At 38.8% G+C, this 21,678-nt stretch overlaps 2 protein-coding genes and 1 long non-coding RNA gene across 5 annotated transcripts; all 3 read left to right on the forward strand.

Annotated features, from left to right (window-relative positions):
* Nucleotides 1-723: 723 nt before the first annotated feature.
* Nucleotides 724-12,868, forward strand: LOC137938418 (uncharacterized). Of its 3 annotated transcripts, XR_011109877.1 has the most exons (10): nt 724-1,079; nt 1,739-2,901; nt 4,626-4,691; nt 4,895-5,039; nt 5,131-5,349; nt 11,306-11,522; nt 11,612-11,810; nt 11,930-12,050; nt 12,562-12,675; nt 12,750-12,868. XR_011109877.1 is itself a non-coding variant. In XM_068783377.1 (8 exons), the coding sequence occupies exons 2-8, from the start codon at nt 1,745-1,747 to the stop codon at nt 12,045-12,047; spliced, it is 2,121 nt and encodes a 706-aa protein (XP_068639478.1). In that variant the 5' UTR covers nt 724-1,079; nt 1,739-1,744; the 3' UTR covers nt 12,048-12,553. The 3 variants fall into 3 exon arrangements, 2 of the variants coding, with proteins under 2 accessions (XP_068639478.1, XP_068639482.1); XM_068783377.1 differs by lacking the exons at nt 12,562-12,675; nt 12,750-12,868 and having other exon boundaries at nt 11,930-12,553; XM_068783381.1 differs by lacking the exons at nt 11,306-11,522; nt 11,612-11,810; nt 11,930-12,050; nt 12,562-12,675; nt 12,750-12,868 and adding an exon at nt 7,928-8,186.
* A 1,983-nt stretch (nt 12,869-14,851) lies between these two features.
* On the forward strand, nt 14,852-16,952 carry LOC137938424 (zinc finger protein CONSTANS-LIKE 4-like). Its single transcript, XM_068783384.1, has 2 exons — nt 14,852-15,529; nt 15,832-16,952. The coding sequence occupies exons 1-2, from the start codon at nt 15,047-15,049 to the stop codon at nt 16,114-16,116; spliced, it is 768 nt and encodes a 255-aa protein (XP_068639485.1). The 5' UTR covers nt 14,852-15,046; the 3' UTR covers nt 16,117-16,952.
* Nucleotides 16,953-18,400: 1,448 nt separating this feature from the next.
* LOC137942732 (uncharacterized) lies at nt 18,401-19,156 on the forward strand. The gene is made up of 2 exons (XR_011110586.1): nt 18,401-18,604; nt 18,717-19,156. It is a non-coding gene; the product is annotated as an uncharacterized lncRNA (long non-coding RNA).
* Nucleotides 19,157-21,678: the final 2,522 nt, after the last annotated feature.

The following is a 21,678-nucleotide window of genomic DNA, read 5'->3' on the forward strand; positions in this document are numbered from 1 at the left end:
TATGTATGTTTAAAATAATCAATTCAAAATCGAAATAGCTTATACTTAAATTATTTTTTTATCGCTCTTGCGTTGTATGCTATGTCACACAAAGTCTTTTGTAATGTTTGAAAATATAAATTAGACTTGAGACATTTTATGATATTTTCATTGTATTGAGGCAGCTCACAACAAGTTAGGTATTATCCTTTTCTCAACAAAAAATATATTATTAATTTTCTAAGTAAGATTGATTTTTATCAGGAGCCAAGCTGATTGATACTCCACTAGAGGCCAATTTGGATCATTTTAATGAATTTGCAGCTCTTGAAGGACAAAACTCAGTTCCAATAATTTAGCTAGTATTTTAATATATGCTTCAATGACATGACTTTATGTTTTGTATGTTGGTGGGAATATTGCAAGTTTATGGAGAGTCCTACTAAAATTCATCTTGGACCAATGCATAGGATAAGAGCTTATGAAAGTTCATCTTGGTGCAGTGCATAGGATAAGAGTCCTATGAAAATCAAATGCCTGTGGACAATCATAAGCAGCAGTTCTTACAGGTCTTACCAACTCTTTGAGCACTATCTCAGGTTGCTCCTACATTTCAAGTTCTTCACCGAATAGTAGATGGTTGATACTTGTTTTATGTTGTTTTTGAAATTCTAGAATATATATGAAGGTGTTTTTAACTATTATCTTTTCTTTTGTTTTCTTTTCTAATGTTCCAAACAGAAACTTGCAGTCAGGGCGAAATTACCTTCCTGTTGTTCTGTGTTCACTGCCTCACCCTAATCTGTCCATCCTTCCGGCTTCTCTCCCCTTCCGCTTCCTCTCTCCCGACCTCGTTTTCACCGGCGTTGCCCTCTTCCGCCCAATTGTGCTCTCTCCTGCTTTCGAAGTCTTTTCTTCTGCGTCTCGTGCCCGTAGGACTGGCATCGTTCTTGGTCTCATATGGTTTTCCGTCTATTTTCTTAATCTTCTTTTTTTTTTTTTCTCCTTGCAGTAACTCTGCTAGAATTGAGTGTGTGGAAAACGTGTGTGTGCTTCCCTATTAGATATAAGGCTTGTTGCTGAGTATTCACTTCGCACGGGTAAGCATTTTATCTGAATAACTTTTTTTATATTATGAGAAAATATATGGGATTTGGTTTGGAAGCTTTTGGTTGTGTTGCCTTGGAAGAGTTGACTTGCTTCTGCTACGTCCGGAGAAGTGATGATGCTTTTCTGGAAAGGAATTGACTGGAGATAACAGTAATGAAAATTTTCTGGTTTATGATGAATGATATTGATGCATCATGAGTTGATGAATGGAATCGTTTCTTAGCTTTATTAATATAAGAAATTCTGAGTACTTGAAAAGGCTGGGTTGGCTTCAAGGCAAAGCTGATTTCTTAGATTTAGATTTAGTTGCTGTTTACTAGATGGGAAATTCTATGCACTCGTCCAAGGAAGTTTAAAGAGCAATAACTAGTTCAGGTTATGAATAGTTTATGATTCATGATTTTGTCATATAATGTATACAGTATACGCTGGAACTTTTGGAAAATAGCTAATCTCTTCTATTATTCTGTTGCGGTGATATGATGATATGAAGCCACATTTGGCAACATATATAGCTGACTGTTTGTAGAGTTTGCTTTTAGCTGCATTTTTCATTCTTTGTCCTCTTAATAGAAATTGTACTGTCATGCGTTATCAGCAAGTTTTTTGCCTGTTTTTAAAACACTTCTTCTGTTTTCCGATGAAACAGGCAAAGATGTCATTGGCCAAAGATGCTGATCCCTCTCTTGGGTTCCTCACTCGCAAAGACATTGATGTGAAGCTTCCTCGGCCCACACGTGTTAAAAATAAGACACCAGCTCCCATTCAAATTACAGCTGAGCAGATTCTTCGTGAAGCTCGTGAACGACAGGAAGCAGAGATCCGGCCTCCAAAGCAAAAAATAACAGATGCTACTGAACTTGCGGATTACCGCCTTCGAAAGCGTAAGGAGTTTGAAGATCTTATCCGCAGAGTACGTTGGAATATGAGTGTCTGGTTAAAATATGCACAATGGGAAGAGTCGCAAAAAGATTTTGATCGGGCCCGGTCTGTGTGGGAGCGGGCTTTGGAGGTGGACTATAGAAATCCCACCATCTGGCTCAGGTATGCAGCAGTGGAAATGAAGAACAAATTTGTTAACCGTGCAAGGAATGTTTGGGATCGGGCGGTTACCCTGTTGCCTCGTGTAGACCAGCTCTGGTACAAGTATATCCACATGGAGGAGATGCTTGGGAATGTTGCAGGGGCTAGACAAATCTTTGAGCGATGGATGAACTGGATGCCTGATCAGCAGGGTTGGTTGTCCTATATTAAATTTGAATTGCGCTACAATGAGATAGAAAGGGCACGTTCAATATATGAACGTTTTTTACAATGCCATCCAAAGGTAGATGCGTGGATTAAGTATGCCAAATTTGAAATGAAAAATGGGGAGGTTGCTCGGGCAAGGAGCTGTTATGAACGTGCAGTGGGAAAACTGGCAGATGATGAAGAGGCTGAGCAGCTTTTTGTGGCCTTTGCTGAGTTTGAAGAACGGTGCAAAGAGACAGAACGGGCAAGATGTATTTACAAGTATGCCCTTGACCATATACCTAAAGGACGTGCAGAAGACCTTTATAAGAAATTTGTTGCATTTGAGAAACAATATGGGGATAAGGAGGGCATCGAAGATGCAATTGTTGGAAAGAGAAGATTTCAGTATGAGGAAGAGGTTCGGAAGAACCCTCTTAATTATGATTCATGGTTTGACTATATTCGGCTGGAAGAAAGTGTTGGGGATAAAAAAAGAACAAGGGAAGTTTATGAGAGGGCTATTGCCAATGTCCCACCAGCAGAGGAGAAACGCTACTGGCAGCGCTATATTTACCTGTGGTGAGTAAGGTTATCTGTCTTTCCCTCACTTTTTGTTTTTACCGTTGTTATTATTATTATTATTATTTTAAGAATGGCAAATAACTTCACTACTAGAGAAAAAAATGCATTACATTCTCATAGCCTATTTCTTAAGGATAAAAATAATACAGGGCCAAGCCCTAAGCTTAAAGTTGGGGAGTGTTTGCGGTCATTATTTGGGGGAGAGAGACACTCTTTTACCAATTGGTTAGCATAGGAGTTAGCTGATCTTAATGTGTGCTGCCATATAACCTCCCCACCAGACCAAAGAGAAGAGATTTCACCATATTTTTTTCTCAACTTCCTCAGAGGAAGCTTTCTATTTGCAAACCAAGAGATCGCCACTGCTGAATTCCCTTTCCTATTGTTAGTAGGTTGAAAATCTTTGAGTGTAGAGGTAAATACCTTCCCGGAGAGCTAAAATTTCTGCTGGGCATGAATAGGTAAGAAGAAAGAACCATGTCTAGCCCCTGATTGTACCCACCACACCAAAGGGACTGGGTTTCCAAAAGCTGCTTTCGTCAAAATTTAATTTGAGATATCACTTTCATAAATAAAAAAATAATTAATTTGAGATGTACTGTAAGGGGATGTTGCCAAGGCACGGCTTCTTGAGGTCTGTCTTCTACGAAGGACTGGATTGACTTCCAATGATGGAGCTTGGAACTGGAGTCATGAAATCTTGAACACTCATCCATTGCAATATGTCATGAATCAACCCTTCAATTTCAATTCCCATAGATCTTGATTTTGCTCCAAAAGTTCTTATATTTTGTCAGAGAACAAACTTCCCATGGTACTGCTACCAAATCCAGCCCCTGAAGTTGATTTCTTGCTTTGGGAAGTGAACCGCGCTAGAATTGGATGGTGAAGCTTCAGATTGCTTTGGTATACATGCTTCAATGCCAAACTTCGAAAGTATGGCTCCCCATACAATTGAAGTGAATGGGCATTGCAGCAAGATCTGAGAAGCTGTTTCTACTGTGAGTCCACAGCTTACATAGGTTATTTACTACTTGATAGCTTCTTTTGTCTATTAACCACGCTTTGGACCCTCCTGTAATATGTATTCCAGAAAAAAGTATTACTTTTGAGGAGCTTTGATCTTTCATAACACACTGATTTCTGATGGAGTATCTTGCTGCCAGGCTTTAATTATCTGTAAAAGCTTGCCACCGAGAAGGATACTTAATTACATGGGCCCCAGATTGGGCAGTCCTCAAGCTGATCTAGGATGAAAGTCTTGTTTAGCAAGGACAGGAAACTTATCAACTCTGCTGATTCAGCATCATTAAGGGATCTTCTACAGTCGAAGTTCCAGTTTCTAGAGATTCTAGATTGTGAGACAGATGTTTCTATCTCTTGTCAAATTGTGCAACCAAGGAAAAGCAGCTTGTAGCTCAGTGTCTCCAACCCAAAAATCTTTAAAAAATTTACATTACTCCCTCTTTAGACATGGAATCTTAGCTGGCTGGATAGCAGCTCTTTCTGGTTGCAAATGCTCTCCATAGGCTTGATGATCTATTGCTAGGAATGTCCTTAGGAATCGAGTCCTCTGAGTTCAGATTATGCTTCTCCACCATATTTGTATACTTCTCCATTATTTTATTATTCTTGATATTTAATTTTATGTTGCAAATACATTATAGTGAGTTTTTGTGTGAGCAAGGTGTATTATAATGATTCTGTTTGTGCTTTTGTAGGATAAATTATGCACTGTATGAAGAATTGGAAGCAGAAGACATGGAACGTGCAAGAGAAGTTTACAGGTTTATTTCATACCTTCTTGGTTGCTTGCATGGGTGAATACAATACAGCTCACTTTTAGTGATATGAATTTTCTAAAAGAATTTATTGAAGCTGTAGAATAGTTATTCTTATTCCTGCATTCAGTTAGCCTTTTCGATTTATGACCATATTACTTTAAATTAGAGTATTACTTCTGATTTATTCTCAACTTCATTCTCTTCAGGGAATGCCTAAAGTTGATCCCACACAAAAAATTCTCTTTTGCAAAAATCTGGCTTTTAGCTGCCCAATTTGAGATACGCCAGATGAATCTCATTGCTGCTCGACAAATCCTAGGAAATGCCATAGGGAGGGCTCCAAAAGATAAGGTGGGATTTTTGTATCTCTTTTCTTGCACTTGGAACTTCTAAAGATAGTAAATCCTGTTGAACTGACAAAAAATTTCTATACATGAAACAGATTTTTAAAAAATACATTGAAATCGAGCTGCAGCTTGCAAACATAGATCGATGCAGAATTCTCTATGAAAAATATCTAGAGTGGGCACCTGCAAACTGCTATGCATGGACCAAGTTTGCTGAGTTGGAGAGATCACTAGGAGAGACTGAAAGGGCACGGGCTATTTTTGAGCTTGCTATTGCTCAACCGACCCTTGATATGCCCGAACTGCTGTGGAAGGTATGGTTTTGGAAGATTTATATTACTGGCAATTTTTGTGTTTCCACTTGTGCCACTTACACTTTAAGTTTAGGAGTAAAATTTCTCAAAAACCATTTGCTGCTATATGGTCCCGTATTTCATTTTCTTTTATGTTTGTTTCTAAAGTATGTTTTGAATTCTTTTTGTACTCGTGCATTGTTGTTCTGTAAGTTGAAATCAAGAGAATTTGTGGTCTTGCAATTGTTTGTTTGTTTCTTTTATGGGTAATGAGTGACATACGGCATACCTTGAATTTTCTGATTTCCCACCTTTTTCTTATTGAAGCTGCATAGTTGCTTCATTCATTTACTCTTGAGCTACCAATTTCTTTGTCGTAGTTAGCAGCAGCATGTAGATAATTTACGTCATTGGAGAAATGATTGACAGTATTATTGGTAGAAAATATTTCCAGGGGTATTTTGGTCATTTTACCCTCCAAGGGTATTTTGGTTATTTTACCACCTCTGTGGTTAAATTTCTTTATGTAATCTTATCCTGTATGGTAAGTTATGTCAGTGGCTAAATTTTCATGTACATGGGATGTATAGTTAGGGAGATATAAGAAGAATAAGGTTTATAAAGTGTATAGGGGCGTTTCTGTAATTATTATCCCAAGACAGTTATTTAAGAAGATCTGGGGGTCTGCAGCCTCTCCTGGCTCTTCAGAGAAATCTTTTTCCTTTCTCTTTTCTTCTCAATTTTCTCCTCTTCCTTCACCCAAATCTTCATTTTTACATGGTATCAGAGCAATAGATCATTGTTGGGAGCATTCTATTGTTGATTCTTATCAATTTTGAAGAGGGTGACCTGTTGGAATGAGTTCTACAGGTTATTTATACTGGTTCATCAAAGTTAAGTTTTTTTCCTCTTTTCTCTGCCATAACTTTAGGGTTACTGGTCTTTATGAATCATTGATGGATTCTCTTTGCTTTAATTGCCCTACTTGGTTTGCTGTTTGGGTTTCTTGGGATTTGCATCACCCAACCCAATGCATGATGCGTGTGTTATCATCCAACTGCTGATGTCAGCCCTAATTGTTACACATTTTGCATGTTATTGGTTGAGATTGGTTTGAATTGTTGGTTATTAGCTTGTTGAGGTGAGCATATTCTATTTTTGTGCCCTAACCCTAATTTTGTGTGTGGGGCCCATCTTGGTGATAAATTTTGAAATTGTCTGGAAGCTTTGATTGGTTACTTTGTGATTATATATCATTATTATGGCTGAGACAGGAAAAGTTTACACTCCGTCTAGAGAAAATTCTAGATTTGATGGAAAAGATACCATCATGATTACTTTTGAGAAATCGACAAGGCCTAATTATCTTAATTGGGCTAAGTCTGTCAGGATGCATCTGAAGGGTAGAAAGAAGTTGAAATTTATCAGAGATGACCCTCCAATGCCTCCAGATGATGATTGGGAGGTAGAGGACAGTTAAGTTATGACTTAGATTTTCAATAATATTGACTCTACTTTGAGAAATTAGGTGATGAACTACGAGACAACAAAGGCCATGTGGTTGTCCCTAGAATCTTTATATGCATAGGAGAGTCATCTCTTCGGCTTTATGAGCTATATACAAAGTTTTTTGGGTTGAAAAGAGGAAATAGAACTGTTACAGAGTATTACAGTACTTGTCTTGGCATATGGCAGGAGATTAATGTATGTCATCCGTTTACTATGGATAAAAATGATTTGAGAAAACAACAAAATCAATTGCTGGTTGCAAAATTATTGGATGTTTTAGGTGCTGAATTTGACGCTATAAAAGCCTAGGTGTTAGTTTCAGATGAAACTCCTACTCTCTCTACCACTTTTAATCGTATTATGAGGGTTGAGAAGACTACTGTATCTGGAATAGGTAAAGGTGGTAAGATAATAGAAACTATTGCTCTTAATGCTTCCAACTCTAAATCAGCTCCTACAGATTCTTCTAGAGGTAGAGGTAGAGGTCATAGTGATGGTAAGTCAGAAAGGAAGTGTATTGTGGCAAAAATAATCATTATTCTGACAAGTACTGGGTTAAGTTTGGGAAGCCAACATGGGTTAATTCTATAACTCTTAATAGTGGAAGTGGGAGTTTAGATTCCTCTATATCAGTTACATCGGGTACTCTAGATGCGATGCAACAGTTGATATAACAGCAGTAGTAGATTGCTCAGCGCATGGCTCAGAAATTTGTTGCTTCATCCTCAACATATGTAGCTCATGCTTCCATCCCAGTTCCTAGTTCTACTTGTGTTGACTCAGGTATGATAGCTTATCATGTTCACTCGTCACCATCCTGGATTCTTTGACTTAGGAGCCTCCAAACACATGTCAGGTATAACATCATTGTTTTTCGATTTGAAATTTTTTGTATATCAAACATGTCAATCTTGTGGATGGTTTTACCTCTCCTATTCAAGGAGTAGGTAATGTTACTCCGACTTCTTTTTTGTCTCCTTAATTAGAGCTTTTTGTCCCCAATTTTCCATTAAATTTGTTGTTGGTTAGTCAGCTAGCCAAGTCCATGAATTGTTCTCTCACATATTATCCTACTAATTGTGTTTTTCAGGATCTTGCGACAAGGAAAACGATTAGTTCCGCTCGTGAGAGAGATGGAATGTACTACTTGGAGAACCATCGGCAGAATAATATCCTGGCGTTACATACTGCAAATTCTCCTTTACAGTGGCACTTGTGGCTAGTTTATCAGTTTGCAACTAAATTGACTCTAGTCTTTCCAGAATTTCCTTTTAAGTTTTTTTTTTCAGTGCGAGTTGTGTCAACTAGGCAAGCATCACAGAAGTTTGTTTCCAATCTCATGTCATAAAACCAGACATCTATTTGAGATTGTTCACTCTGACATCTGGGGTCGTTGTCCTGTGACTAGTTAATTTGATCATAAGTACTTTATTTTATTTATTGGTGATTTAGTAGGTGCACTTAGATTTACCTTCTTAAGGGAAAATTTGAGGTCTTTGATGTATTCAAACATTTCTTCAATGAAATAAAAAATCAGTTTGCTACTTCACTTCATGTCTTGCGTACTGATACTGGCCTCAACTTCATAAGTAATAAATTTTAGATTTTTTGTCAAAATCAGGGAATTATTCATCAAATATCATGTGTTTTTATCCCTCAGCAAAATGGCATAGTTGAATGTAAGAATCACCATTTATTGGAGGTGGCTAGGACAATGATGATACATATGAATGTGTCCAAGTCTTATTGGGGTGGTGTTGTCCTTACTGCTTGATTCTTAATTAATAAAATGCCTTTGTTTGTGGTAGAAGGAAAAAATCCTATGTAGGTTCTTTTGCTGTTCGTGCCGTTATTTCCTATCTCTCTCTGCGTGTTTGGGTCTTCCAGGGATAAATTGTTCCCTTGAGCAGTTAAATGGGTATTTTTGGGGTACTATTGCACACAGAAGAGGTACAAATGTTTTTGCTCATCCACTAGAAAATTATTTATATCTATTGATGTTACTTTCTTTTAGGATTTACCGTTCTTCTCCTATGTGTCATTACCGTCTGATCCTAATGTCTCACCTGGACCGATATCTGTTATCCTTTTACCAATCGATGAGCCTATTAGGCCGTCTCAAGCTGTCATTGTTGAGAAACCATTACAAATATATGAATGCAAGGAAAAAGTCTCACCTCCAACTCTCTCATAGGACAATGACTTTAACTCGTCTCAGGATCCTGAAGGTAATGATCTACACCTTCTTATTGCTCTCAGGAAGGGTGTCACGAAAGGTATGCGGTGTCTGTTATCTCATTTTGTGTCCTTTTGTTCCTTATCTGATTCATATAAAAAGTTTACTTTGTCCATCTCTATATGCACTACCCCTTCTTCAGTGCAGGAGGCTCTTTCATCACCTCATTGGAAGCAAGCTATGGCTGTTGAAATGGAAGCTTTGATAGATCAATGTACTTGGCAACTGTGTGATCTACTATCAGGAGCTAAAGTTGTCGGTTGCCACTAGATTTATACAATGTACTTGGCAACTGTGTGATCTACTATCAGGAGCTAAAGTTGTTGGTTGCCACTAGATTTATACAATGTACTTGGCAACTGTGTGATCTACTATCAGGAGCTAAAGTTGTTGGTTGCCACTAGATTTATACTATCTAGTATAATGCAGACAGTTCTATTGAGCAGTATAAAACTCGGTTGCAAAATGGTATATTCAGACTTTTGGTATTGGTGTGTTTGAAACTCTTTCGCTTGTTGCACGTTTATCATCTATTCGTATTTTGATCTCAGTTGCAGTGAATCAGGGGTCTCTACGTCAGCAAGACATTAAAAATGTCTTCTTATAAGGTGTATATGGAGCAACCTCTGGGATTTGTTGCTTAGGGAGAGACAAAGTATGCAGACTCAATAAGGTGGTTTATGGGGTTAAGTAGGGTCCATGTGTTTGGTTTGAAAAATTCAACCTGGTTGACATCTATGGGATTCTCGAGTCATTGTGATCACTCGTTGTTTGTGGTAAAGAGGTTGTCCTCTGGAATTGTGGTGCTATTGGTTTATGTAAATGATATTCTAATATAGAGGATACCAAGTCTCTTTTATTTGCACATTTTCAAACTAAAGACTAGGGACTGTTGAAATATTTTCTGGGTATTGAAGTGGCAAAAAGTAAAAAAGTAGTGATGACACAATGTAAGTACATAATATATATTCTTCAAGAATATGGTTTGTTGGGAGCAAAGCCAGTTGATACCCCAATGGAAGTGGCGCATGATCTCCATGATGATCAGAGTGCTGAATTAAATGATAGAACACAATATTGGAGGTTAGTGGAAAAGTTAATTTATTCAATAGTTACGAGACCTGATATTTCTTTTGCAGTAAGTGTAATCAGCTAATTTATGGAACATCCTCACAAAATACACTTAGAAGTTGCACAAAGAATTTTGAGGTATTTGAAAGGGGCACCAGGAAAAGGTCTTTTCTTTAGACCGAACAATCATATGGAGATAGATGCTTTCTCTAATGCAGATTATGCAGTGTCCAAACCAGAAAGGAAGTCAACCTCTGGATATTGTGTCTTCTTAGGAGAAAATTTGGTTTGTTGAAAAAGTAAAAAGCAGAATGTTTTAGTCCGGTCTATCGCATAAGCTGAATACAGGGCGATGGCTCACATAGTGAGCAAGTTGATGTGGCTCAAATCAGTCTCACGGGAGTTGGGTTTCAACCAAGATGAGCCAATGATCATGTTTTGTGATAATCAGGCTGCATTCTTTATTGCAAGTAATTTGTTTTTCCATGAGAGAGCTAAACACATAGAAGTGGATTGCCACTTCATTCGAGATGTGGTGATGAAAATGGAGGTAGTAACTCCGTTGTTCAGTTTGAAGATCAGTTGGGAGATGTCTTCACTAAGGCCCTTGGCAAGCGAGAGTTTCTGTCATTTTGCAACAAACTGAGACTCCCAGATATATAAGCACCAGCTTGAGGGGGAGTGTTAGAAATTCTTCCAGGGATACTTTGGTCATTTTACCCTCTAGGTGTATTTTTGGTCATTTTACCACCTCTGTGGTAAAATTCTTTATGTAATCTTATTCTGCATGTTAAGCTATGTTAGTGGCTAAATTTTCATGTACATAGGATGTATAGCTAGGGAGATATAAGGAGAATAAGGTTTATTAAGTTTATAGTAGTGTTTCTGTAAATATCACCCCAAGACAATTATTTAAAAAGATCTGGGGGTCATGCACGATTCCCAACGAGCCTCTCCTGGCTCTTCAGAGAAATCTCTTTCTCCTTTCTCTTTTTCTTTCAATTTTCTCCTCTTCCTTTACCCAAATCTTCATTTTTACAATTATATTGGTGTTTCTTATCATGAAAGTAGAGTTAGATTTTTTTTATTGTTCTTAAACTTCCATTTGTCTATTCTGGTGTTAAAGGATCTCATATTAATTCAATGAATTGTTCATTTCAGGCTTACATTGATTTTGAGATTGTGGAGGGTGAATATGAAAGAACCCGACAACTATATGAAAGGCTACTGGATCGAACAAAGCACTTAAAGGTGTGGCTGAGTTATGCTAAGTTTGAGGCTTCATGTGGTATGGTAGAGGAAGGAGCGAATTCTGAGGATCATGAAAATGGTCCAGATGATATGAAGCAAAAAATGGAGTGCCTCGAGCTTGCCCGAGGTGAGTGAGCTGAAAATTAGTTTGACCTTTTACATTGTATATTAAAACAAATTTCTTACTTTTTTCATTGTTCTATTTGTTCAAAATAGGTGTTTTTGAGAAAGCCTTTGATTATTTTAGAACAAGTGAGCCTGAACTGAAAGAGGAAAGGGCCATGCTTTTGGAGGAATGGTTAAATGTGGAGAGTGGATTTGGCAGCATGGGAGATATAAGTCTAGTGCAGAGGAAGATGCCGAGGAAGGTTAAACGAAGGAGAGCTGTAGCAGCCGAGGATGACACTCGGGCTGGGTATGCTCTCTCAAGCTCCTTGAACTTTTCTCTTTTAAAGCTTAGATTGTCCTTGTCTAGGTTTTTTCTTACATTGTGTAATGAGCCTTTTGTACTGATTTGAAAGTTTTTATCTCCAGGTACGAAGAGTATTTTGATTATATTTTCCCAGAGGAAGCATCAGGAGCCCCCACTCTTAAAATTTTGGAAGCAGCTTATAAGTGGAAAAAGCAGAAGAGTGACCTCACTGAGGACTAAACGGTAATACTTTTTTCAGGGGTTGGTGTCTCATATGGGACCAAGGCATTCAGATTTTTAGGGAGTAAGATGTAAATTTGAGGTACGGGATATGATATGTTGGCAAAGGCACTTGAGGTGTCTTTGTTTTTTCTTATCCTGATACGTCCCACTTTACTGGTTATCCGTTATACTGCACTATCCTTCTCGCCGATGGTAGACATGGACCCTGGTTTCTTGGGGTAAATATGCTAAAAAATTGAAAAAAAAAAAAAACAAAACTGGTTAACCGGCTAAGCTGTACTGGTTGACTCACTATAGACCAAGGGAGCAATGGATCGATCATATAATTGATAGGATGACCGATTTTGATCTAACCAGATTCAAATTGATAGGATGCTGATATTAGATTTATTATATATTTGTTGTATTTCATTAGAATTTGATACAATCCAATAGTATGATGGTTTTCATGCAAATGTTTGTTTCACACTTCTAATGCTCTTTGCGTGTTGAACTTGGTGTGATTGTGCAGTATTCTCCTGTTATATATTGTGATAATATTGACACCACTCAGTTGAGCGTCAATCTCATGTTTCACTCCAGAATGAAACATGTAGTAATTGATTCCCACTTCATCAATGATCAGGTTCAATTTGGTCTTATGTTTCTTCTGTTGACCAATTTGTTTATCTCCTTACCAAGTCATTGTCATGTTCTCAGTTTCAGTTGTTAAAAGACAAGATCGGTCTTTCTAACCGTGACATATCTTGAGGGGGCATAAAGAACAGAGATATTTGACCCTGTAAAAATTTGTATACATGAGATTAGTTAATTAGTTGAATTTTCTATAAGAATAAGACTCTTTTGAATCACCCTTCTGTTTAGGTGATTCTTGCTGTAAATCTGTTTATAAATATGACTCTTAAATGAATGCAAAATAATGGTTCAATTAAACAAACTGACATAATAGTGAAGCAACTTTAGAAATCTCCCGTGTTATGTTTTCCTTGTGAAAATTTATTTTTTTAGGGTTAGCTTCCTTGGTGGTCAAGAATTGCTGCCAAACAACATTCTCAGAGGTCTGGATAAGATTTTAGAGGAATTCAAGAATGATGTGTGGATTGCGAAACTTCAACACAGGAATCTGGTTTACTGCATGCAGGAGACGAGAAGATGATGCTTGTGGATTTCTTTCGGTTTGGAATGTCTATGACAATACTGGTTTTCTTTGATATCATATCAAGCTAACTTCCAGCATATGAGAAAAACTTGTTTTTCATAAAACCCTTGTAAAGGAGAAAAACAGAAGCAGGCTTCTACACTGGAAAATGTGATTCAACATATTTTTATAGATTTTTTATTAAAAATGGTTAATTTTTCCTATTTGCAATGTCATCTCGAATCCGATGTGGTCACCTTTTTAGAACAATTAAATAATAATCAAGTCACCATGGAGACAAAGAGAAGCTTCCCTCTCCCCAACAAGCTACTGACCTTCTGTAAAAAATTTCTATTTTTGGCAACTGAATGGTTGGTGTGGCCTTGCGCCGCCATACTTGAAATAGAAATACGGGAAGTGGAGTCAAAACTGCGAGCGAGATGCATCAAAACGAACCACTCATTCGTAGAATCAAATGCGAAAACAGAAAATGCAGATTCGGGAGCCACAAATTTTGAACTCTGGCCCACACAGCTCCAAGTTTTTCTTCTGAAAGTTTCCGTGGTCCACTTTGTCTTTTCCAAAACACATCATCTACAACATCTAATATGCTTTTTTAAATAGAAAATCATCAAAATTTTCTAATATTTATTTTTCCACGGAGACACATGAGATTCTTATCTAGTAACGTGACAATGATATAAAATATTTATCTAGTAACAGCTTTAGTGGAAGTGGTAATGGGTGGATTAGGCGGGGCGGAATCTGTCACCTCGTGATGCGGCAGATAATCTATAAAACCTGTATAATTGGACTTATGGGATAGTTTTGGTTCATAAAATATAAATTTCAGGTCAAGTCTGTATTAGCTACTGCAATCACCAGAGCCACCAAAACTCTCATTGAAACACATTTAATAATGGCCTCCCCCACGTACTACATGCGATTAGCATCCACATTTAATAATTTTGAGTTACCCTAGGGTTCACCGGACATGTCCAAATCATAAGCGGTTTGGACCAATTAAAAACCTTAAAAATTAGTGCACATACGTACCCCACCGCATCTCTGGCCTTTAGTCCAAGTTAGCATCCCAAGTCGCAACAAGCTCCCTCCCTCCCGTAGAATTATCTGCACCAATTAAATTATTAATCATAAAATAATAATTATTGATAAAACTAATTTTTGTTTAAGCGTATCCAAATTCCAACCACTCCAACTATTGGAATGAGAAAATTGCGGAAGATATTTTTTTTTTTGGGGGGGGGGGGGGGGGGGGGGCGGATAGACACGGTTAATAGGATCGCCACGTCGGACACACGCGAATCTGCGAAGCCCTCTCCTCCACCAGATCCCTCCCACGTCACCCCCTAAATATCCTCTACCCGCCGGACTTCTTAACCCTCCGGAGCACTGAAATTCGACACGTAATCGCACGGCCTCGAGGCAGGTTCGGTGGGGGCGGAACCGCCAGGCTTGGAGACATCCTTCTAGAGCATTAGAATGACGATTACAGCCCACTCCTTGTAGCGCAGATTGAGCCAACACGCCGACATATATCTGGCGAAAAATTAGGGGTATTTTTGGCATTTCGGATCTTTTACCTTAGGTTATTGTTTGGTCTCCATCTGCCGGGAATTCTGAAGAGAAGAGGAAATAGAAATAGAGGGAGAAGGCGAACGGCCGAGCAGCGTAAGGTGGATATTGGGAGGAGCAAGGAGAGAAGGACGACGGATTTTCGGCCGAAATTCAACTACAGGAAAAGAGACTGCTTTTCAAGGAAATCAAAGGGGGTTTCAGATTATCGAAGCAGGGAAGAGAGAATTGAAAATATTTTCCGTCTGGAAGGGAAGGAATAATGAAAGAGTGCGAGCTGTGCCACCATCCGGCCAGGATGTACTGCGAGTCGGATCAGGCGAGCTTGTGCTGGGACTGCGATGCCAAAGTTCACGGAGCCAACTTTCTGGTGGCCAGGCACTCAAGAAGTCTCCTCTGCCAGAACTGTCAATCTCCGACTCCGTGGAGTGCTTCAGGCGCCAAGCTTGGCCCCACCGTTTCCGTCTGTGAGGGATGCCTCGCTGGCTGCAACAGAGAAGGACAAGTACAAGTGCGAGACGAGAACGAAGTGGACGAGGATGGCGAGGAGGAAGGTGATGAAGATGACGATGATTACGGAAATGAAGAAGAAAACGAAGAAGGAGGAGGAGGAGATAACCAGGTTGTTCCTTGGTCGTCGTCAACACCTCCACCGGCCGCCACTTCTTCAAGTAGTGAAGGTTCTCCCGTTCGAATCGCCTCAGCGTATAAACGAATGAGAGAAAATATAGATTTAATTTCGCAGGTATAAAGAAACGTTCCTCTATCATCATCATCATCTCTCCCATTTTGCTTCCGAAAGAGAGCTGTTCAGTAATGTCGTTTTATTCACTTATTTTTATTCAAATTTTCCCAAGAGAAAAAGTTTCTGTAATATCGGTTTATTCGCTTGCTTTTTGTTGTTGATTTCTATTTCTATTCCAAGCTTCACGCTTCTGAGTTTTCTTGAGCAAATCTTATTCGGATCTACGTCTTGTTGATGCTGTTATCTCTTTACTTTCGTCGATGTTCTATTATATCTCTGATCTGGCTCGTCTCTCATTCCAGGATGATGTGAACTGCTCGGCGGCTATGAGAGTCGGAAGCGATGACGAAGCTACAGTTTTCATCTCTCCTCGGCGCAAAAAGGCGATAAAACTCCGACCGTCCATAACCGAGTCAGTTCCCGGTCAATCCAGAACCGGCTTGTCGCCTATCAGTTCAATCGGAAGATTCCAGCTCGGCGACGAAAACGAATCCCCCGCTACGGCGATTCTCGACATCCGCAAATTAGGCAGACCGGCCAGAACCGTCGATCTGATCTCCGGGAGCTCTCTAGAGCGCCCGATCTGACGAAAAACAGAACTCCTTACTTTCCGTTACATCTGCCTGTCAAGTGTTAACCCTCCCTAACCACCATAGATCAAATCCCTCCTTGTTTAACTTTAATCAGATTACGCTTCTTTCTCTCTTCCTTTCTTCTTCATTTTATTAATGTGTTTATTAATTGTAGTACTAGAAAGTGTGGAATCATGTGGTGGATGTCTCCCATTAGAAATACTCCATTGTCCTTACCTCTCTCCTTCGTCTTCAGTCGTGATCGTCTTGCTAGAAACTCCATTAATGTAAAGAGCTTCTGCACCGGGGCAGGTCGACAAGGCAGCATTGGCTCCAGAATTCTGCTGTGAAGGATGGAGGAGGGAGGAAAGGGGAGAGAGGCAGCGGTGGTGCAAATAGGAACCACGCGTTCGGTAATAGTGGAAAGCGGGAAGAGTGGGAGAAGGTGTCCTTTTGTTGTTAGCGTTTGTGGTCATTCTTTCTCGTCACCTCGCTCCTTCGCTTCTGGGGGGGGAAGGTTCCGCCACGTCAACGGCAGCAGAGGGGTCCGGCTGGTACCCTTGCTATAAACTGGACCACGAGCTGCGGCGCAAGTGTACGGCCGTCAATTAAAGAAGTGGCGAAAATCCGGGAATGGGACCCAGTGTGGACTCTGAAAGAGGATGGCCTTTCAGTCATTTGCCCTCTTGTATCCCACAGTGGAAGGGGGTTAAAAAAATGAAAAAGATAGGTGAATATATCAATTTCTGTAACATATCAAACACACTTGTAATGGATGTAAAATATGTAGGGGGAAAAGATACCCACGGACTTTAGCCAAGGCCTAAAAAAACTTTTAATCTCTCTCGGTCAAAAAAATCTCCTGCGTCTTGGAGTGGACTTGTACCGTGTCCATGGACTCTTTTTTGTTGCTTCAAAATATAAAACTTTCCGATGGCAGAAATAAAAGGAGATTAAGGGTTTTTAAATTTGTGGTGGTGGTTGTGTTTAGGAGGATTGGTGGTGGGTATGGGCGAGGTGGTGTCACGAATCACTTTTATCTCTTTGCGTATGTGGTGGAGACTGGAGAGGTTGAATTGGTATATTTTCCCCTCAAACAGATGCCGCGTGGAGACAATGTCCCATTCACCTTCGTTGCTGCCACATGAAGGGCTTCTTATTATGCTTTGCTTTCGGTTTTATTTGGAAAGGAAGGCCGTAAATATGAAGAAATATTGAGTGGTGAGGAACTCAGAGTCTGTCTTTTTCTTTACGTGGAATTAGTGTAGACAACAACAAAGGAATCTCCTTTCTTTGATTTGAATTCCTTTTTGTAGACGCAACAATGCTTTTTTTCATCACAGGCATCTTTAATGACTGGATTAAGGCTTTTGAGATTGAAATTAAGTGTTTTTCATTTATGTTATAATGCTTCCTCTCTCTCTCTCTCTCTCTCTCACAGAATGGCTCAAAGTGGGTGAAAGTCATCTGCTATTACTGCTCTAACTCGTTGAACCAGGTCAAGAAAACCCTGAAACTTTCCTGCAGCAATTTGGTGATCTGAATCTTGTTCAAGGTTGAATATCATATTTTAATGTCGAACACCGGCTTCTAAACGACAGTAACGATAATGGCGAAGTAATTACCATAATAATAGCAGAAATGTATTACTGACTGAGAGAGTGAGTCGACGAGTCCAGAAGCTAGCAACTTGCTAAGAAACCGCTTTATCTTCCTAAAAGAAGGCACATTCGGTGAGAGGGTCCCAGGCTATTAACTGAGACAGTTGAGCTTAGGCGATTCCTGTGAGAGAACTTATGCACCATGGCCATTATAGACCAGAGTTGACTCAGGGTCAAGAGATTCTTTCTGAGTCAAGAGGTAACTGATAAGATTCATGACAGCAAGCGCCGAGTCCGACCGTGTGGAAGAATCTGCACAAGCTACTTCGAGGGAATTTTCTTGGTGGATTAAGAACTCGGAATTCACTCACAATTTACTGGTTTTGCCTTAATATGATGGTATCTGTTTCATGGATCAATATGGCGGTAGATTCAGTAGCTTTTTTCAATGATCATGGTTGCATAGACCTTTTTCTTTTTTGTTCTTTAACAAGTCAAATTGTCCGCATAATTGCAAGTTTCTTCAGTATAATCATGGCGGCAACATCATCTTCACTTCATTGAAAATTGCATAGAATTTCGTTTTCTTCATAATTTACATTTTTTCTTTTCGGGTAATCGGGTCCGAACCGCCATCCCCGGCTTCCTATCGGCTGTAGGGTTCATCACCTCATCATATTTTCATTACGAGGCCAGAACCCTGTCTCGGCCGCTTCTCTCTCTCTCTCCTGCAAAGGGAAAGCTCCATTCTTCCGGCCTTCCTGCATCATGGCCGCCACTTCCCACGTCAGGTCCGTTTTCCGTTCAACTTCGTTAAAAGGTGCGGCGTCTAGAATTTTCACAGAGGTCAAAGCCTGCCGTTCTCCTGTTACCATAGCCAGTGGAAGACCTCGTCTTTTCAGGTCGTGAAGAAACCATCACGTTCCCATTTTCTTCCTTTTTTTCTTTGTGATATCTTCTTTGTTTTTTTAGTAATAATTTCTAATGTTCTTTTGTTTTTTGTTGTTCGAATAGGTGTCCCGTTGAGATGACTTGCTGTGTGGAGTTGGTTCTGCCGCTTCGGAGCACCACTGCAATTGCTTGGGCGATCTCACCTATCTCTGTTTCTACCCGCTCTGGCGGTTGGGTTTTCGAAGGTATTTCGTAATGAGGCTGCCAGTGTCTTGCCAGCAGACTTTTATTACGTATTTGTAGTATTGCAGCTTCAGCAGTTCGATTAACCAAACAGTTTGCATTTTCCTTTTCCGCTATGTCTCTCTTGTATCGAGTTTGCAAAATGATGTACCTCCAAAATAGAGCTTTAAATGGGCATAGATCAGGCAAGTGCTACAGGCATTACCTAAAGCTGCATCTCCCGTGTTTGTTAAAATGCCTCCGAGGGAAATGGCAGTGATAGGTAGACGCAATCGATGATAAATAATTGACCAAATATGCATGTTTTTGTTCCTTTTCCATGTTATTGCGTAGAAGAAGTTTACGTCTTTGAATGACTAGGAAAGGTTTCCATCTGCTTCGCAGGCTCCTAAGCATTCAAACTACAAATACATGCAGCTAGGCTAGCCAAGTGGAGACTCTTCTAGCAGAAACACGCTCTAAGAAGGAAGAAAGATACAATACTTGTAAAAGCTATTGGCGAGCTTTACTTTCCTAAGCTGATTAATGCCAGGGTAGCTGCTACTTGCCCATTTTTGGTAGACGATGGATCTGGTCTTGGGATTGCTTAAAGATCCTGGACCATCTAATCTTAAACTAAATTGGAATATGTTGTCTTCCGATTGCTTAAACGGGTCTTTTCGAGCATAGATACGAACTAGTGATTGGTCCATTGATCTGATAGTTGTTGCATTCGAATGTTTCTTTTTTGCTCATATTCTGTCAAAATATTTCTGTGCACTTTGAAAAGTTGAAAAACGAAGGATCATTAAAAGTAACAGAGCAGCCGGGCTACAAATTTATTTTGATATTTCCGAAATAGCAGAAGTTGGGATTCCAAACGGAACAGAGCAGCCGGGCTGTAAATTTATTTTGACAACCAGAATAGAAAATGTTGGATATTAGTATAGTCATTGAAATGCTGTGTTTGTCAATGAGGGACTCTGTGGAATCTTTTCAAATCAAAAGCAGGGGATGTGGGGAAGTGGTTATGCAGAGGAAATTTTAAGGGAATATCAGAGAGTTCACTGGTAGCACTGGTTACTGTTAAAGGATAGTCCCATATACATTAGTGAGTATAAAGATGTTGTATTTATTAGTTGACAGAAGAGATTTCCTAAGTAGTTATTCATTTTAGGATAGAGTCTTCGACCCAAATTTAACAGTTATACTTGATCAACATTGACAAGAGAGAAGGATGAAATAATGTGGCACGTTGCCATGAGCAAATTGAGAGGCTCAGAACCAAGTGAACTTGATGGTATCATCCCTGGAGTTATTTCTTGCATTAAACTTAGTTATGACTACATGCAGGATTTGTAGCTTATTTGTTGAGGATTATATTATTCAACCATCAAAATTGAGAGCATATTGTCTAGTAGAAGGTTTCCTTAATATGAAGAATAGAACTGAAGAAGCATCTGATTACTTGCATTTTTATGTCAGAAAACTTAGGGATTCTTTGCCTTCTGTTAGAAGGGGAAGAAGAAGGATATGTAAAAATTATATTGATAGTTATTTTCACTCTTCATGAAAGGGAAACCAGGTGCCATGAGCGATGGTAATGGTCCAATTATAGATTTAGGAGGCATTTTCTGTAAAACAAAAATAATATTGATGTTAAACAATATAAAATAACATAAAAAGCATTACATCTAGACAAATCAAAATAATAATATGAAATTTCCAGAAAATATTAAATACGATATCATATAACAATATAAAAAAAATATTTATGTTATTATTTTAGGTCAAACTCAATGTGTTAACTCTAGAAAATGTTTATCTACTCATGCATGGGCTCCAAGTTCTTTTTGTACCCATAAAATATCATATCATCCATAGTAGTTAATTGTTCATTGATATTCCTCATAAGTCACCAATTGCATTGTCTTTCAATCTCAATGATAGAAACTTCATAGGTGTATCTTGATTTCTAATGACAAACTATAGTCCAACTTAACTTCATATGATTTTTGGAATAATATATATAATTGTTGAGCTTGAGATAGAAAGATGAAAGTTTCATCTTGAAAGCATATTCTTATAGTATTCTCATAAGTAAATTTTTAATTGGTTATCCAATTATTATAGGTTTTGTATAATTTAAATTTATTGTTTCAGTACTAGGCCACCTATCAAAACTTGTCACAAGGTGGAGATAGGTTAAGTTTCAAACTCTTGATGGTTTTTTGGGGTGGCGGTTTTAGGTTGACAATATAGGGATTGATTTTCAAAAATCTAATCAACACGCCTCTAAATTCATATATCATTTACAAAAGTCAATTATTGAATGACTCATAACCACTCACCAATGAAAAGATATGGAATTGACTACAAATTTAAGGATTATTACTTAACATTGTCCCTCATGTGTAGGCCCTCTAGGCTCTTATATGTGGATAATTTGGGTGGAGGTCCACGTATAAATATTTGCTCTGATACCATGTGAAGTTGGGTCCAATGTTTATCCCAAAATAACTAGTCATATTAGGAAACCTCATTCCCAACTAATAAACTCAAACATATTTGTTCTCACTAATCCATGTTGGACTATTCCTTAACACTCTTCCTCACGTGTAAGCCCTTTGGGCTCTTACATGTAGATAATTTAGGTGGAGGTCCACATATGAGTACCTACTTTAATACTATGTGAAGTTGGGTCCAAGTCCAAAGCCTAAAGATTTTGTAGCCAATCCCAATTTGAAAGAAAAAATAAAAAATTTATCTTATCTAAGAAATTTTATCTAATATATTCTCCCTATGTTGTTTCCTCCATTTCATAGAAAACAGCCAACAAGGAAGCTACAATGTTGCCTCTCCA

The sequence above is a fragment of the Aristolochia californica genome, unplaced genomic scaffold (genome assembly GCF_029961685.1).
Source record: "Aristolochia californica isolate CCGP_79_NKW_82.1479 unplaced genomic scaffold, dmAriCali1.0.hap1 SCAF_10, whole genome shotgun sequence".
NCBI lineage: Eukaryota > Viridiplantae > Streptophyta > Magnoliopsida > Piperales > Aristolochiaceae > Aristolochia > Aristolochia californica.

Excerpts from the sequence above, each read along its gene's own strand:
- LOC137938418 (XM_068783377.1), top strand. The coding sequence starts at position 1,745 with ATGTCATTGGCCAAAGATGCTGATCCCTCTCTTGGGTTCCTCACTCGC. Across the intron at positions 2,902-4,625 it reads CAGCGCTATATTTACCTGTG|GATAAATTATGCACTGTATG; the intron begins GTGAGTAAGGTT and ends GTGCTTTTGTAG. Across the intron at positions 11,523-11,611 it reads GTGCCTCGAGCTTGCCCGAG|GTGTTTTTGAGAAAGCCTTT; the intron begins GTGAGTGAGCTG and ends TGTTCAAAATAG.
- LOC137938424 (XM_068783384.1), top strand. The coding sequence starts at position 15,047 with ATGAAAGAGTGCGAGCTGTGCCACCATCCGGCCAGGATGTACTGCGAG. Across the intron at positions 15,530-15,831 it reads ATATAGATTTAATTTCGCAG|GATGATGTGAACTGCTCGGC; the intron begins GTATAAAGAAAC and ends CTCTCATTCCAG.